Source organism: Semicossyphus pulcher, unplaced genomic scaffold, assembly GCF_022749685.1.
Source record: "Semicossyphus pulcher isolate SPU_LCO1_2020_fin unplaced genomic scaffold, fSemPul1.0.p SCAF_8, whole genome shotgun sequence".
Classification (NCBI taxonomy): domain Eukaryota; kingdom Metazoa; phylum Chordata; class Actinopteri; order Labriformes; family Labridae; genus Semicossyphus; species Semicossyphus pulcher.
Genome location: NW_027211759.1, coordinates 17,034,553 through 17,051,990, shown reverse-complemented (window position 1 = coordinate 17,051,990; position 17,438 = coordinate 17,034,553). Strand labels below are relative to the sequence as shown.

Sequence of the window (17,438 nt, the reverse complement as noted above, 5' to 3'; positions counted from 1 at the left end):
ATCAGAGGTTGTACTACATGAGGCACAACTGGGAGGCCAGCAAAGCCATCGCACATACTACAATAGAAAAAGAGTCATTGTATTTTTATTGCAAATGTTGGCAGCAGGATTTAACATTATTTTAACCTGGTTTGTGCTGCTGTATTGTTTTTAATACTAGCGCAGCAAAAGCTTGCCCTATTACCATAAATGAGGTGTTTTTTATGTTGAAGGGGGAAATTGGAATTTCTACTAACAATATGGGTCCTGAGTCACTCTAGGGTTGAAGCCAAAATGAATAAACGCAGCTAAAGGCCAAGGCCTTTAAAGTATTTGTGGCTTTATAAGGAATAATACCACAGTGGCCTATGCTTAAAAATAGCTCAGGATTGCAAGATGGTTAATACAAGCAAACAAAAAAGGAAGATGTGATTGAAAAATAAATAAGGTTCAGTTCAAGGAATTTTAATAATCCGGAGCTGGTAAGAGGTTGGGCTGTATGTTGGTGCAGTGATTAGCGCTGTTGCCTCACAGCTAGAAGGTGCCTAGTTTGAACCCCGGTTCTGTGCATGCATGGGTTCTCTCCGGGTACTCTGGCCACCTCCCACAGTCCAAAGACATGCTCGTCAATTGTTTATTGGTGACTCTAAATTCCCCGTAAGTGTGAATGTGTGCATGAAAAGTTATCTGTCTCTATGTGTCAGCCCTATGATTGACTACGATCAATCACAGGTGTATCCCACCTCTCGCCCAATGACAGCTGGGATTGGCTCCAGCCCCCCTGCGACCCTGAACAGGATAAGCAGTATAGAAAATGGATATATGGATGTTAAGAAGTTTAGGCACTAAGTTAAAATTCTTCTTTTTGGTCAATATAAATTTGACAAAGTAAGACCACAACTCAAAACAAATACTTTCTTATTGATTATAAGGACGAATGTGTTTTCATTTCAGTGTAAAAGTAATCTTTATTTATGTTTGTGTGTGCATTTATGTGTCCATTATTTATCAGTTCATTTGTATTTATTCATTAAAATTGAGCTTCCCATGACATCGGTAAATAGCTATAAAACTACTTCTATGAGATCTATCATTTTAACTCAAAACATGACCCAAAAATATTGAGGATATGAGCAAACGCAGTATTTGTTGTGAAAGTGTTATTCTCTCTTCTTCACTGGAGGGCAGTAGAGCGCACACTGCTGCATTTAATATCCACAAAGAAGAATTCGACCTGCGCTCTCATCAATAAGCGACAAATATGGCCGCCTGTGGGCTATTCCGCTCCTTGTCTTCCAACTTTTTGACAGTTTTGCCTTCACTTACCCGCTCGGCACCACTTTGCCCGTTGCGGCTGGCATGTAAACCTTATTGTGGAAGAACGTTAGCCTCTTCTAGCCGATTATCAGCAGGTATTCCGCTATAACTTTGTCGTATTGTAGCATGTTAGCTAAGATTTTCGGTAGCTAGAGGGTAACATTAGCTAACATAGAGAAAAGGACACGAGAAATGACGACGCTGCTGCTTGTCTGTTTTTCTCCTGCTAGCAAGGCTAGTCAGGGATTGCAAAATACATGAAAGTCCCCCAGAAGGCAACCCTTTTGTGTTCTGAGTTTGTTCTGTTATTTTGCAGCACTTAAATTCACAGACAAACACGAATGGATTCGAGTAGAAGACGACGGAATTGGGACTGTCGGTATCAGCAACTTTGCGCAAGTAAGTGCTTGGCCGCGCGCCAACTTCTACACGCACAATTTCACTAATATGTAACATTATATATACCAGCACACACCTTTGCAAATATTTTTACCACGACCTTTGACCTTGCGTTCTGCCACTTGTAGGAGGCTCTGGGAGATGTAGTTTACTGTGGACTGCCAGAGGTGGGAACACAGCTGGCTCAGCAAGGTATGAAGTTCAGGAGAGTGTGATTCAGGCTTAAAGGAAATAATAATTCCCACTTGGAAAATTCTAATGTGACAAAACTGTTGAGGCTCTATGAATGATCATTTTACATTATTTTTGAGATGTGCTATTTTTCCTGATTGTAGTATTGACTTAATATCACCACATTGTTTTCCCATTGCCTTGCTGTCTACAACTAATCTGACTCAACTATGAGTCATCTAACATGCTTAATAATTGTCTGGTTTTGTCAACATCACCGCCAATATTAGGTTACTCTTGGCTCAACACAAGGACATTACAAAATTACATACAGAATAAGATGCGGTTTGTCTCAGAGAATAAGTAAAAAAATCTCTACTTTTCTATGTGTACACTTTGTGAATAGATATTTTTTTATTTCCAACCCAACCAACCTTGTAAATAAAGGCCATCGACCTAATTTGCTACTTAAACAGTTCTCAATTGTAAAATAAGAGATAAAAACTCTTTCCCCCTCAGCCTTGTTTGTAAGCAAGCACAGCTTAGCTACTTCCAAAGTAAAAGATAAATGCATTTGGTTGTAGAAAATTAATTGTCAACAACCACATATTTTTGCCCAGGCACAGATGCTTAAATTCCTACTAAATATTTTAATTAAAGTCAACATAACTAAGTCACATTTGCCCGTGCCTGTTTTGATGTAATGTATTTTGTTTCTCTCTCAGATGAGTTTGGAGCTCTGGAAAGTGTGAAGGCAGCCAGTGAGCTCTATTCGCCATTAACTGGAGAAGTTGTAGAGGTCAACGAACTGCTGGCAGACAAACCTGGTCTGGTCAACAAATCTTGCTACAAAGATGGTAAGTGCACACATAGAATGACTCACCCTGTGACCATATAGAGCAAACTGTTATTTGGAGACGGCTTTGGAAAGGGAAAGAAGAAAGAAAGTCATTGTGAGACCTTAAACATGATCAAAGTTGTTGGAGGATCTTTGACTGTCCTCTGATGTCTGAGGTAATTTCTACAGTTTGTGCATTAACAGTAGATTTTGTTCACTCCTTGTTTTGAGTCTGTGCAATGTCAAACAACAATAGAATTTATGCAACTTAATTTCTTACAGATAAACAAGTTGACTGTACATGTTACAAACATTAAATTGATTGCCAGTGATTGAAAAGTTAATACTTGTATACTTAATTTCTTACTATATTAATCCACAGTAATGATCTAAGGCAGGGGTCTCCAACCCTGCTCCTGGAGAGCTACCTTCCTGCATGTTTTAGGTCTCTCCGTACTCTAACTCACATGATTTGAATGATCTGTTCGTTATCAACCAACTGAAGCGTAAAACATTCGAATCAGGTGTGTTGGAGTACGGAGAAACCTAAAACATGCAGGAAGGTAGTTCTCCAAGAGCAGAGTTGGAGAACCCTGATCTGAGGTTTCAGGAAAATGCTTTGGTGCATCATTGTATTTTGAACACTAGATGGCAGTAACGTAACATCACATAGAATGCAGTTACAGTATCTGACAGGAGATAAAGGCAGTTTTGGCAATTTAATATCTCGTACCTTCTGTAATTTTCTTGTGCAAGATTCCTATGTTGATTTCCATTCGTAACAGATTTACTTTGTTACAATAATGAAACTTTGACAACAATAAAGGCAAAAATGGTGTTCATTGTGATCGATTACCGAAGTCACGGAGGTTGAAAGTCAAACCAACTGATAAAAAAAAGGCTTAGCAAAGTGACATATCAGTGTTGGACATACCCATTGCTTCGTTTTGTCTATACCCAAGAGCTGCTAAACTGCCTTCGTTGTTTGTATAACAGTGACAATACCGACCCACCCGTGATTTTTACCTATTGAATACAGGATGGCTGATGAAGATGACCATTTCCAACCCTGCAGAGCTGGATGCTCTAATGGACGAAACAGCCTATGAGAGATACATCCGCTCCATTGAGGACTAACCGAACACCTCCTTTTAAGCTCTTATGCTTCCTCTCTCCTTTACAAACACCACTGGCAGGGAAATCCACTAGTTGTGCCTGTGTCAGTTACAGCACAATGCATAACATCCAACAGTGGATCTCAGTAGCTCCAGACTGCTGATCTGCCAGTGTTGTAGAGCTGTGAACATTAGGAATCCTTTATTTACTGTTAAAGACTGACTTTAGGGAACCTGTCAATCTGCACGGACTAAACATCAAATGTAGAGTTGTTGCAGCCTCAAATCCCCAAACAGAGGAGACTGAGACTCAGTCAGTAGAAGTTTCCAAGCATTTCAGTCAAAATAAAACTTGAATATCTGTTGTAGAACAATGTTAGACTTTAAAAAAAAAAAGCACTTTTTACTTCATGGTATTAATAATATTGGTCTACACTGCATGTAGGACAGTTACACTGTGGGTATGGGACCTGTATATTAATGAATAAACATTTCCTGAAACATTTTGTTTTCTTTATTTCTCAGAGTTAAGAGTTTGTATTATAAACATGGGCAGAAATAAAATAAAAAAGTGACTATCTCAAAGCGTCACACAATTTAAATACTATTTGCATAGAAAGTCATTGGTATCCCTCAAAATAAAAACTGCTACAGTCAACCACATGACACACACACACACACACACAAATTGAACATTCCACGCAATAAGTTAAACCCCATTATTTAGATGTATTCCAAAAGGTAGCCCCACAACCCAAATAACACAAATATGTAACTTAGTAAAACCTCCAACTGGTATGTTGAGACATGCACTGATGACTAAATCTCATTTTTTCTGATGCTGTTTACATCAGTTCCTCAACACTGTTAATAAGGCTGCAGACAGCCATTATTTTAATTACAACCTCAAAATACAATGCCTAGTCAACAGAAGTTGCCTCGGCTGATATGATACTATTGCTCAGTACCTGAGAATGTAAAGCACATTTACCAACCCCCTTTTCCCTTTTAGTTATTATTGGCTGGTAACTCTCTGGTCACTTAGAACCAGAACACATTCACTCTGGGTCTGTGGGTCACCTGAGTGAGGTTACTGCCCCACCAGGTACAATAGAAAACCTGTCCTTGGCTGTTGGAGTTCGTCTGGCTCTGCCCCGAGGTGCAGGAGGCCGAGGGAGTCCCTCCATTCTCCGATAATCACTCTCTAGCCTCTCCCTTCTCTGTGTCCCCTCGTACATCACACTGGCAGTAAAGTCTTTCTCATTAAGGAAGGCGATGGTCTCATCCCTCTTGCGACTTACATATCCTTTTAGAACAGCATTGTAGGGATTTGAGGCAGCATCTGCATCTGGATCTTCTAGCTGGTGTTTGAATTCCATGCGGGTGATGACAGGCAACAGGAACTGCTTCCCTTCTCTCAATACACCCCTATCCCCTTGCGAGAACCCCAGAGCCTCGGAGACCAGACGTGGAGGCAGAGGCACCAAATCACAGCCAGAGCGCTTGTCAACATACTGGCTAAACTCCTTCCGCACCAGGGCTACGTCTTGCAGAGACTGATTCCTCCGCTCCTCCAGGTCTGTGACTATTCGCTCTGGATACGACTGGCCAAAGACCACACCTAGACGAAAAAGATGATTTGTAAGGTAAGGTATGGAACTGTATACTGTAGGTAGCATGTTTCAATGAAAAAGTTGGACTGAACAACTAATTTTAAAATGAGAAAATAAGCCAACAGCTGACCACACAGCCTTGTGACAATTATCTCACCAGCACGTCGCAGCATGGACGCAGGACATTTCCATGGTTTGTGAATAAGCTCGTCAGGCAGGTCTGCAAGTTCTGGGCACCATTTCCTAACATAGCTGCCGTAGGGGTCACAGGTCATCGCTGCATCGACAGGATGCATGACAAAGTTCCAGTGATCCAGACCACACATGCCCCCGTTCTGCCACATCATAGCATCTATGGCAACGTCTGCATCTACTAGGGTGTCCTAAAATGTTGGATACAATAAGCAAGTGTTACTTACTGTGTCTTGCTGTACATGATATCTTTCTGAGTGCACTTTGAGTCTGTATACGTGCACGTCTCACCTGGAACCAGCGATAGCCTTCTTGCCAGGGCAGGTAGAGATATGCGATGAGAAAAGATGCCACCACGTGTCTCATGTAGTTGTTCATCCAGCCTGTCAGCCACAGCTGCCTCATGGCTGCGTCCACCAGAGGGTAACCTGTCTGACCTCGCTGCCAGGCCTTCAGGTGACCACGATCACTGCTCCAACGCAGAGCCTACAAGTAGCAGAGGATGAATATTGCTTTGTTAAACTGTAGTTCTTCATAGTAGGACTAAAAAAGTGAGGTGTAGTTCAACTATATATGTTTCTGTCTTTGCATTTATGTGTAACAGAAGTCTGTAGCCAATATCTACCTTGTATGGAGGTCTGAGGGATTCCCAGGGGAGGTCAGGAAACAGCATTAGCTGCCAGTAAGCCAAATCCCTCCATGCCAGTTTCCGTTGGAATTTTGGGGGTCGGCAGCATGCCCCTTTTGCATCCCACAGTAGCCAGCGTGGGCTGAGCTGACCAAAGTGAAGGTATGGAGAGAGACAGCTGGTGTTTGGGGCATCTGCCCTGCCTGACTCTTTTTCATACCTATACACACCTGAGACACATGAGGAGAATCATAACCTACGGTTAGATCAAAGCCTGACTTCATAACAGTGCCCCAAACACAGAGTATGACATGTGTACAATGTCCCACCATCTTGAAGAAAGGCCTCTAGTCGTGCGTGTGCTCCTTCTTCACTGAAATCCCAGGATTTGCGGATGTTAGCTGCCCAGTCAATCTGAAAGCAAAAATGAAGACAGGAAAACATTGAGGACTTTACGATCTAATCTTTCCTGTCTCTCTGCCCTGCGTGACTTATCTGCTGTAGTTACTGACCGTGGTGCCATCCTTCCTGCGGGGCATGCGTGCCAAGCCTAGAGCATCCAAAGACACACCCTGAGGCCAGTGGGCAGGTTTGGGTAGAGATACAGGAGGGTCCAGGGGAACCCCTAATGCAGATCCTGGGTTCTGTTTACAGCAACTCATGAAGTGAGACACTGAACCTATACCTAAAACAAGACCACAAGAGTTCACCATACAAATCTACTTATTGGCCATCCTTCATATATCTGCAAATATTTAAGCAAGCTCAGGACACCAAACTCATTTTATGTCAATATATTTTGTGACTAACCTCTGAGTCCCACGCCCTCCGTGCTGACAGAGTAAGGGTCTCTGAGACAGTATGAGTGGAACATCCTGAATTCAACGCCGTCTTTCTGAAGGGCTGACACCACCGCATCATCCCTCTCCTTCAGCCAGGGCTCATAGAGGGCATTAGCAAAGACTGTTCTCGCCCCTGTCTCTTTAAGTAGCTCCTTGAGGCTACGCAGAGATGATCCAACCTCACTCCCCTCTCCACTTGCTTTGAGAAAGATTAGATGGCTGCCAATGCGCTCCAGGGATGAACAGAAACAAGACAAAGCTTGATGAAGCCAGTATTTACCTGTTGGAAAAACAAAATGTGTGATTGGATAACAGTCAGGGGCAAATTTAATGTTTTATCACAAGCACAGCCACTGGGTGGAGATGCATTGTTACAAAGATTGCCATAATAAATAATTACACAGCCAACTTACAGGCTCCCCCCATAGCCACTGTAACCCCAGGTCCCTCCTCTTCTTCAGGGCTCCAGATGAAGACAGGGATGACAGGTGCACAAACCTCCAAAGAGGCATTAAGAGCAGGGTTGTCACATAGTCGCAAGTCCCTCCGGAACCACAGCAGTACAGGTGGTTGTGCTGATGGCGATACGGGCAAACCTACAACATGCTGGCAAGCGCCTTTACGCCGCTGTCGCCTGTTTTTGGAGCGTTTTGGTTTCTCCGCTTGGTTCAAATCTCCCACATGCGTCATTTGGTCATCTCCTTCAAGCGTGTCTTGCTTGGAAAATGAGCCAGGAACTTTAGAGGCACACACTGTCTGACTTGTCCGTGGCTCATTCTCTGTTGTTGTCTTTGGTGGATTCACCTTGACCCAGGCTCCAGTTTGTGGCGAGTTGGTGTTTCCTCTCCTGCCAACTACATCTGCTAGCCGAGTGTGGCTGTTTCCCTGAGGCTGAGATGCTGAGTTTAGCTGAACAGAGCTTCTCTGGTTCAGTCTGTCATGAGGTTGCTGAAGTTGGGGCTCTTGGCTGGTGGTTGACAGCTGGTTGTCTTTCATTTCCAGAAGAGAGAGAGCCAATGCAAGTTCCAGTTCATCATCTTCATTCTACAATTAAATTAGGGCAACACATTATACACATCACTGTTAAAATAACTGCTGATAGTTAGGGTAAGATGAGCAATTTAATGTGCAATGTTTGCAACTACACTTGCAGAGATTAACATTATTAAAAAGAGCATGAGAGTAAGTTGCTGAAACTGTTAAAAAGTATACACTGTACTATTAAACACCAGGAATGGTGTTTTGTACAATGTTTTATGATCACCTTATCTCTTATTATGGACTATACAAATATTAGCAATTGTTGGAGAAAATGAAAAGCTAGCAAGTGTTAATGCCGCCATGCAGCCTTTACATGTCTCTTTAACTTACTTATATTAATTATGTATCATTTTTACTGCATTCTTATTGCACTTTATTTTATAAGTATTTTTTGTTTAGGGTATTTTCCCCGAGATAGCGCTTAACTCTAACTCAACCAATAAAAAGCTAACTAGCAAGCATACCTAACAACAATTTAAGATCAGGGAAACAGGTTCAGTAAGAATGTGACCTGGGTAGACATCTTTCAAAGCCTAGTCAGCTATTTTTTCCCAGAGGGTGGCTTAAAAAGAGCTAAAATGCCAGTGTAAGTTGCAGTGGCACTTTGATACCGTGAAGTTAGTTTTAAGTTGGATATTGTATTTTAATATTTTCTGGAAAAAAATTTTTTTCAATAGCTTTCAATAGGAAGATATTGGGGGGGGGGGAAAGCCCTTATTCTTTATAAAAACATTTATAGAAAATAAATGAATAACACTTTAAACACACACATTTAAAATTAGTGGGTAACATGAGCCCAATTCAGTTGTATTTTTGTAAATATGGACAAGTTATGGACGTATTATTAAAAACCTCAGTTTAACAGCAATTTATTGATGGTCCCTAAATAGGGCTCAACCTGTTGGGCGCGAGGGCTCGGAGTTCAGCTAACCCTTGTCCCTCTACCAACTCTGGGGGAAGCCGAGTAAGAAAGCGTCGCATGCTCTCGATTGAATGTCTGTCCAATATCCAACTTACAACTCACCGCGGTCACTTTAGTATACTATTTGGTAACAAATATGCCCATGCTGGCATATAATTGCTTGTGTCAATGCTTGTGTTTTTTTGCTAACACGCGTATAGTTAGGACAACTTCCCTCAAAACGTTTGCATATTTGGAGTAGTTGTGCAGCTTGTTGATGCAAAGAGACACTTGATGAACGCAAGTAAGACACAACAGACCAACTAAATATCAAAAAAAGTATTTTTAAAATGTACTTTGCACTTGCTGTGCATTTTTTAAATTAGATTTTTAAACACGTTTGCTTGTTTCTTAAACAGGGTTTCGCTCATGTTTGAAATGTTTTCTTCACTTTTAGCTAGATAGCCTATGTTCTTTAATGTGTACCTTAACTTAAAACCACTTACCAGTTAAACCGGTAAAAATGCTACTATGATATCGTTACAACTTTTCAGCAGACATTTGACTAACCTTAATGAAGTACTCCTTGTAGATGGAGGTGAATCTGGAGTGCAGGGAGCTGTTGGCCGTGGACAAGGGCTGGATGATGGACAGAAACTGTGACCGGGTCTCCAGGTGCCCCAGTGCGGACACACACATCGCAAAGAACCCCTCTGGATCCTCTCGACCCACCAGAACTTCCCGTAACACCTTTCTCACCAAGGCTTTACTGTCCTCGGCAGAACCCACTGAAGGAGGCATCTTCAAGTGAAAGGTGACGACAAAAGAAAGCTATAAAATGCTATAAAACTGCCTTAAAGGTACGATTTGTCTAGTACATAGTGCACACGTAATAATGAGCTTCACGTCCTGAAGCTACACTCAGTACTGGTTACCAAACAGCTGATGTTTGAGTTACACAAGCCATGTGCTGGTGTTTTGTAACCTGCTGAGCTGAAGGGTTGTAATGGGTTAATATCACCAGTAGAGGGTGTACCAGTCTAATAAATAAGAGGGACCACATAAGGCGGAGACCCATGGGTTCCTGGCCTTTTAAACACACGTAAGTAACAGTTGGGATTCCCTGTTTTTGTGGAAAGAATTTGACATAGAAAGATAGCCTATATAAATATATTATAAATGTTGTAGCAGTGTCTGTTTTTATCACAGGTTTTACTCTCTCTCACTCTCTGTTTCATCCATTCGCCTACAATCAATCACTCCCTTTCTATCATACATCTCAAATACAATTCGTCATGACAGGGGTCCCCACTAGCAAAATCCAATCAAACGGAGATCCATGGCAGAATTTGGATTGATGTTAAAATGCTGGGGGGACATCTTCCTTAAGATAATCATTCTTTAATTTTTTTACACAGCCTTCATCTTGACAGGAATGTAGTCCTTTTCAAGTGCAGCCTGTGATGTGGAGACTGAAAAACAAAGCCAGGAGACTGTGTACCCAGCAGTGAATTTTTAATCATGGTCTGTATTCACGCTGTAGAGGGGTTGCTAAGTAATTGATTTTTTTAATGAGGCCATGCATAAGCTTTTTAATGTACGCAGCAGGGAACAATAATTTGTGACACTTGTGGACCCAACTCCAAAATGCTTTGTGTAGTTCATAAGCTGCACTTTTAAAACTGTATGACTGATATTACTAAAATTCGTCTTTTGTTCATGCCTGAATATTCTTGTTAAACGTGACTTCAGTTACAACGACATAGAGTCTCAGTCATTCAGGCTTTTGTCTGAGAAGTAGCCGTAGTGTATGAGGGGAAGATGTGTTGAGAGCTGTGGTATGTAGCGAGAGCAGGACAGAAAGCGAGGGAGAGAGAGAGAAAGAGATTGAGAGAGAGAGAGAATCAATAGTGTTTAGACAGAGAAGTGGAGTCTAAGTGTGTGATCAATAGAGAGCAGAGAGGAGAGATTAGCTGCTTTTCTCTCTCAAACTAACACTGACAAATTGGTGAATTGGTGTATCGGCCCTTGGGCTAAACGGATTGACCTGCTGTTTCCATGTTCTACCATGTACTGTCAATAAAGATCTGTGTTCATTGTGGCTCTCAATGAAGAGAGTGAATGAAGCGCTGGACAAGCGAAGACAGTACAGGAAGGAAGGGAAATGGAGAAGTTAAAAGAGGGAAAAGCAAAGTGCAGCTTAGGTGTCCAAGTAACCCTCGATTTTCACAAAATGTCCACACCTCTGTCTCATTAACACACGCGTGCACTCACATGTGCATCCTCGTGCACACTCTTATAAAACCATAATAACGTCTGCAGGAAAATTAATGGAAAGACAGATTAAAAACTAAGTGAGGAGAAACGGGCCACTGGTGTAGCTATTTGCAACTCATAAATCATTCTGACACACCCACGCGCATGTAGACACATGCATAGAAACACACACACATACACACACATACACGTACTGTAATTAACCACAGGCTATTTACTCTCTCCTGCTGTAAATTAGACATGCAGACACAGTTATTACATTAGGGGGATCTGCCATGCAGAATACTAACAGGAGGAGGAGGAGGGGGACACAGGTACACACAACAAACCGCTCATACAAACATAAACACACACACGTACACAAGAAAGAGGGTATGGAAGAATCATAGACTGACGGGAGTGAAAATGAAGCTGCAGCACAGAGAATAGGGGCCCCCAGCTCTTTGTTCCCTGCTGCATTTCATTATCCGAAACGCCAGCCAACACATACGACACACACAAACGCACCTCCCCCTTCCCTAAAGCTGTCTGCCTCCACTCCATGCACACAGCACAAAAGAGAGGAAAATAGAGATACTGCGTCAGTGCCATTCGCTGGCATCTGGACTCGGTCATGACAAGCATGTCTGCATGGTCATCCTGAGCAGATCAGGTGGTCCAGAAGCTGCTCGGTGTCCAACAGTTCCCTTCAGCCTGCACTGGCTTTCCCATGAATTCAATTTTAAGCAGAACAATAGGAGATAAGGACTTGATTAAAGCAAGTATTGATACTCTGTCTTGGCTAGCTTGTCTCCATTTAGTTCGTCTGAAGTTTTCTTTTTTTCCTGGCAATCCAGCTCCTTCTGCTTGTGTGTGTGTGTGTCCTCTGGTTCCCCCTGCCTTCCTCACCCCTCTCTGTCCCTCTGTTTTCCCACGGTGATCGATAGCTCATTACAATCATTGACTGCGGCTCATCAGCACCTGTTAAGGTCTGGAGAGACAGAGAGAAGGTGCATGTGTGTCTGAGAGTGTGCCTATTGATAAATAGAAAAGATTGTTCTGGAATGAGTCAGAGGTGAGGCTGACATTTGAATGGGATCTTTTTCTGATTCACATTCATTGCTGCGGGTATCTAGTTTGTCGCCGCTTTATGGTCCGTGGTCTTGGGGAACATCTTATTATGCAACTCACGTGGGTACCATGGTTTGTTGCTATGGTGATTGCCAAGGGAGCCAGAGTATTATAGGTGTTTATCCTAGACAGGAGCAAGGCTACTCACCGTCTATCAGGACATGCTTCAATTTACCACACTGCTTGGACCACACATTAAGATCGACACAGTCACAGAGGGACAAAAGGAAAACACAGCATTCAACACAGTGAAGTGTGGATGTGATTTAGGGGATGGATTATTCAGTATTCATATTCCTGGAAGAAAGACCTTGATCAAACACTCAGTTGTTGGTTTAATGCGTCACTGCAGGGTTTGTTTTTGGAGAGAATGGGCTGTGAGTAGAAGGAAGCAAACAGAGGAAACGAGAGAGACTCTGAGAGACTATTACACTACAAACCATGTTTAAAAGCATGGGAAAATGTGTAAAAATTATAAGAATAAAATTAAAAGTAAAAGCCCAAAAAGTCCACTATATGTTCATCCACAGGATGTTTCAATAGAAAAGAGGAAAATTGGCGTTAAGGGTGTGAAGTTTTAAGAAAAGGGGATAAAAATAGAGTGAATACAATGGAGGACTAAAAAGAGAACAAGTCTCACAGCCCATGCATAAATTACACACATCATTTACATATTCATTATGTTTTGTGTACTAATGAGAGTATTTGCTTAATACCTCCACCGTCACTGGCAGCTTTTGTTTGGCATGAGAGATTTTTAAAGAGCAGGGGAAAAAAGCAAAAAACCAGGGAGCAAGGGTCATGCTAGTAAAGTGGGTGAGGTCAATGGTACTCAGTTGGTTTTACTGATGATCGGATCAATTGCTTTGCTGTATGTGTGTGTGAACAAGCGGAGGCTGCACAAGCTTCTTGGATATGTGAAACGAAGCACACATGATGGGGGGTTGGTAAAAGTTAATTAAAACAAAACAAGCTTTCTCTAAACTCCGCGCTCGCTTCGTCTTTCTCCTCTTGTCTCGGTGGAATAAGTAACTGCTGCTGTAATTACCTTCAGGGCAGTCACTCCTTCAGGTGCCAAAAAAGTCTCCCACATGACAACAAAGAGCGACGATTTGCAGCGCACATTTAAGAAATGAAAAGTTGTATATGAGACGATCGAGTGTGTTGTGTACATACAAACGCAGCATTTCATACACACAGAGGCGGTAAATGATTCAGAAAGTCGATGAATGAAATGAGGGAAAGAGAGAGGAATGGAAATCTAGAGACAGGGGGAAGGGCAACCGAGGGATGAGCTACAAATGAGAGCGATGGCGGTGGCAGGTTGGCACAGTGCCATCCAGTCAGGACTTGAGCGGGGGCGGGCATGGGCATAAGCGAAGGGGCGAAGAGAATAAGAATGGAAGAGGGAGAGAAACAGACCTCCATGCTACTACCATGGTGCCACCTTGGCATGGGCACAATGGGGCGAAACAAACGGAACGGGCAGAGGAAAGGAAGATATAGGAAATATCAGAGGACAGCTATGCAAAGAAGAGAGAAAGATCCAGCAGACAGAGGATGACTCAGATGTAAATGGATGAAGAGAAGCATAGCAGGATGTTGCAGAGCGAAATGGATAATACAGCAAAACCCTAAGTTGTGATTCCGAAATGATCATTGATCATACGAAGAACAATTGGCGGCGGAAAATTCCCAATCTATCCTTTTTCCGACTTTTCTTTCTCTCTGTGCCAGCCACTGCGTGCCAGCCGGCGGGCACCATGCCAGCCCGCAGTCGTGGCATACCCGGAGCAATCAAAGCGGTCGGCGGAGAACTGTCTTAGTTAAAGACAAGGAGACTCACCTCTGAGGATTTGCCGCTAATCACTGTTTGTTTGCTTGGACAAAGCCAAAAAGAGGTGCCAAGGCAACGGTTGCCAGCGATTCTGTGATGGCATCTTTTCGGGGGCGGCAAGGGCACGGGAAGAAAGATGGCACGCTGCCAAGCCAACATAACACACACATTACCAAACAGAAACCTCCATACGGTGAGCAGAAGATTTTGGATGCCTTAAATGTTTTGGCGATGTTGTCCCCTCAAGGGAGACACCAGGAACAGAGATGGCATCATGCCAAACGCAAACAGGGAGGCGTTCACAGCGCCAACCTTGGACTCTACAAAAGCGTAGTAAATGCGGACACCAAATAGTAAAGCAGAAGGTTGGAAACTGAACCAAAAAATGCAGCTGTGGTAGGAGTTTGGCATAAAAACCATTTCCTCAATGCCAACTCCACTCGATGCTAACTGCTGCACTGGAAGGAAGCTGCTGACCATTATAAAAAACTCAGAGAAGGGATCGTACCATTTCATTATGGAGAGGAAGAGAAGAGGAAGAAAGAACAAAACGAATGAAGAATATAGAAAAGAAAAAAGGGGGAATTTTGTGCTTAACGAAGAACAGTGGGAGTGGGTGGACAAGGATGATGAAGAGCCTCTTTCCTGCACATGCACACCTGGGATGTTCTTAAAGGGATATCCCCTCAAAGGGAGGGAAGTGTTGGCATCATCACCGGGGTGTCAAGCTGTGTTTCTCTATTGCCAGTCAAGGAGGGTGCTGCAGTCGTCAGGGGCGGGCAACTGTCTGGGCATCTCATCTGCAGCTAATTAACAGCCACACACTAATTCTAACAGCCGATCATAATTAGCGATTTAATCGCTCGTCAACGCTTTTCTCCCCCCTTAAATTGTGCCTCCTATTTGGACACGTGCGGATAAGCTAAGGAACGCTGGATCCCCCTCCCCTCCTCCTCGTCCTTCTTTCCTTCATCCTTGGCTCCAGACTCCAGTGGGATCTTAATTAAGCCTGGGCTTCATTATGCAAATGGAGTACAATAAACGACAGCAGAGGTGGAGCGGGATCCAGACTGAAACGGAACGGTGGGAGGGGAGAACTGGAAGTGGAAAATGAAGATATGTGGAAGGTTACCAAATCGCCTATATGACGTTATTGCGTTACAGTAATTCTATATTGTTGTAACATGTATGCGCTTGGTGTAACAGTACCACATGAGGACTGGGAACCAACATCTTCGCTGTGACGCTTCATCTCTGTTGCCATTGGAAAACTTCTGTGAAATAACACTGGATGCGCAGAATGTCGTCTCTCACAAAGCAAATTCATAAGGGAACGGTGACAATAAACCCCTTAATATCACCAGTTGGCCGTTGTGGATATGAAGAAAGATGGTAGAGATAGGGAGAGAGAAAGGAGGCAGACAGAAACACTGACAGTGGCAGCAGCATGGCAGCTAATGTCATCTCAGTTTAATCATCGCATGGGATCATGGGGTTCATGAAAATTCATTTGCATATCATTAAACGGAGAGAGGTTATTTGGTGCGGGCGGCCAAAATGGGATTGGATGAAGGAAGGGGGAAAAAAAGGCAAATGGAGGGACTCGTTATTAAACAGCAATGTTTTATAGTCCGCCAGCCGATTCATTTAATTTGGGCGTAATTAAAATGTGTCAGACTCAATCAATCATTCGAACAGGGATACTATCAATGTTTCAGTCTGAAAAAAGACTAATCAGTGGATATGTGGTCGGACATTTTCCAATAACAGTCTAAGTGCTTTAGTCTACTGTGAGCTTGACCCATCCTCTCCTTTCTTTCTAATTTATGTGAAGGAGTGTATCAAAACATTCTATGTGTTGTGTCAAGACATGTCTATCTCTGACAGGTGGTGATGCCAGCCCATGTTAGTCAATAAGAGGATAGCTCACACTGTCTTTTTGACCTTAGTAGTAAGCTGTCAGTGGTGTGTATGTATGTGCATGCATATGTGCAAATCTCATTTGCATAAGTGATGTAATTAGACCGCCCTTTCACATGCAGATCAGTTTGACAACATGGCAATCACTCCAACACACACGTACAGCCATACACACATACACACACACACACGATAACACACGCTTACTGCCGTGACCACCCCCATATCATGGGGAGTCTGTTGTCTGTGAGCAGAGAGTGTAAAGATTAACATAATCCAGCTAATAAGTGTGAGTAATATTCACACAGTGACGCGTGGCGTAGACACTGTCCTGCTGATGCGTATTTGTATCTCATTATAGATGTAAAGTACTGTCGGGGGGCCGATGGGGGGTTGCCCGTGTGGGTGGGGGATGGTGAGGGGTCACAAAAAAAGTCTAGGCCTGAATCTCGGGACGCAGAAGAATGACCAAAAATAACCATATTTTTAAAAGTTATTCTATTCACCCTCTCTACAGAAACATACTGAGAGCACATATATTATAAAGACATGCAGCACATCCTGGATGCTGGAGATGCGTATAGGAAGTCTTTCCACAAATTCAGAAAGACAACATTACAGTTCTCGTACAGTAGTAAAAAGGCAGAGTGTCAGCTTTTGCGGCAGAGTGTAGGAATTATAAATAGAGTGTATTTGCGCTTGCAGGCGAGCTCTGCCAAATGATTGATTAGGATGGTGTGACGACCATTAAAAAGTCATTTAAAAGATGGATAGGGACCACATTTCCAAATAAAAACCACTTTATACCTGATGAAGTGCTGAACAAACTCTCCTTCAAAGACATTTACTGATTACTCTCTGCGAGCGAGTGAGTGTAATGTGGGAAGCACCCATGTACTTTTTGTAGGTCTGCATCAGCTGTGGAGGATGCAGGACACAGTGAGGCAAAGGGTGGTGCTTTTCGTGTTTTTAAAACTAAAATTAGATCAATAATTTTGGATTAAAAAAGGCAGTGTGATATCCATTTGGACGGTTTTGTAATCTGTCTGCGTACAGACGATGCCGCAAACAGACCTACACCTGCACACGCTGATTGAAATGTATCTGATAGCACAGCGTTACATCCACTGAAGCTTCATCCAAAGAAGCAGAGCTGTGTCTAAAGGTGCGAATGTATTTCAGCTCTGTCTCTTTAACTCGGGGCTCCACCACAGCAGCATGCTTTGGGATTCATGCATAAACATGAGCTGGCCTTTCA

General features: G+C 42.9%; 2 protein-coding genes across 2 annotated transcripts; one reads left to right on the top strand and one right to left on the bottom strand.

Annotated features, from left to right (window-relative positions):
- Positions 1 to 1,240: 1,240 nt before the first annotated feature.
- Positions 1,241 to 4,309, top strand: LOC138613128 (glycine cleavage system H protein, mitochondrial-like). Its single transcript, XM_069686726.1, has 5 exons — positions 1,241 to 1,391; positions 1,613 to 1,695; positions 1,824 to 1,887; positions 2,592 to 2,723; positions 3,744 to 4,309. Exons 1-5 carry the CDS (start codon positions 1,241 to 1,243, stop codon positions 3,839 to 3,841), a joined length of 528 nt encoding a protein of 175 aa, XP_069542827.1. The 3' UTR covers positions 3,842 to 4,309.
- Positions 4,310 to 4,377: 68 nt separating this feature from the next.
- LOC138613399 (deoxyribodipyrimidine photo-lyase) lies at positions 4,378 to 7,180 on the bottom strand. The gene is made up of 7 exons (XM_069687065.1): positions 7,063 to 7,180; positions 6,765 to 6,937; positions 6,582 to 6,666; positions 6,250 to 6,482; positions 5,916 to 6,110; positions 5,590 to 5,815; positions 4,378 to 5,440 (listed from the first exon to the last, which is right to left on the bottom strand). The coding sequence occupies exons 1-7, from the start codon at positions 7,124 to 7,126 to the stop codon at positions 4,896 to 4,898; spliced, it is 1,521 nt and encodes a 506-aa protein (XP_069543166.1). The 5' UTR covers positions 7,127 to 7,180; the 3' UTR covers positions 4,378 to 4,895.
- Between the last annotated feature and the right edge of the window lie 10,258 nt (positions 7,181 to 17,438).

Bases quoted from the DNA above. Each gene is read 5' to 3' on its own strand.
- LOC138613399 (XM_069687065.1), bottom strand. From the start codon at position 7,126: ATGTTCCACTCATACTGTCTCAGAGACCCTTACTCTGTCAGCACGGAG. The intron at 6,938-7,062 runs GTTAGTCACAAA...GTCTTGTTTTAG, and splicing joins GGAGGGCGTGGGACTCAGAG to GTATAGGTTCAGTGTCTCAC. The intron at 5,816-5,915 runs GTGAGACGTGCA...CCAACATTTTAG, and splicing joins AAGGCTATCGCTGGTTCCAG to GACACCCTAGTAGATGCAGA.
- LOC138613128 (XM_069686726.1), top strand. From the start codon at position 1,241: ATGGCCGCCTGTGGGCTATTCCGCTCCTTGTCTTCCAACTTTTTGACA. The intron at 1,392-1,612 runs GTATTCCGCTAT...GTTATTTTGCAG, and splicing joins TTCTAGCCGATTATCAGCAG to CACTTAAATTCACAGACAAA. The intron at 2,724-3,743 runs GTAAGTGCACAC...TATTGAATACAG, and splicing joins CAAATCTTGCTACAAAGATG to GATGGCTGATGAAGATGACC.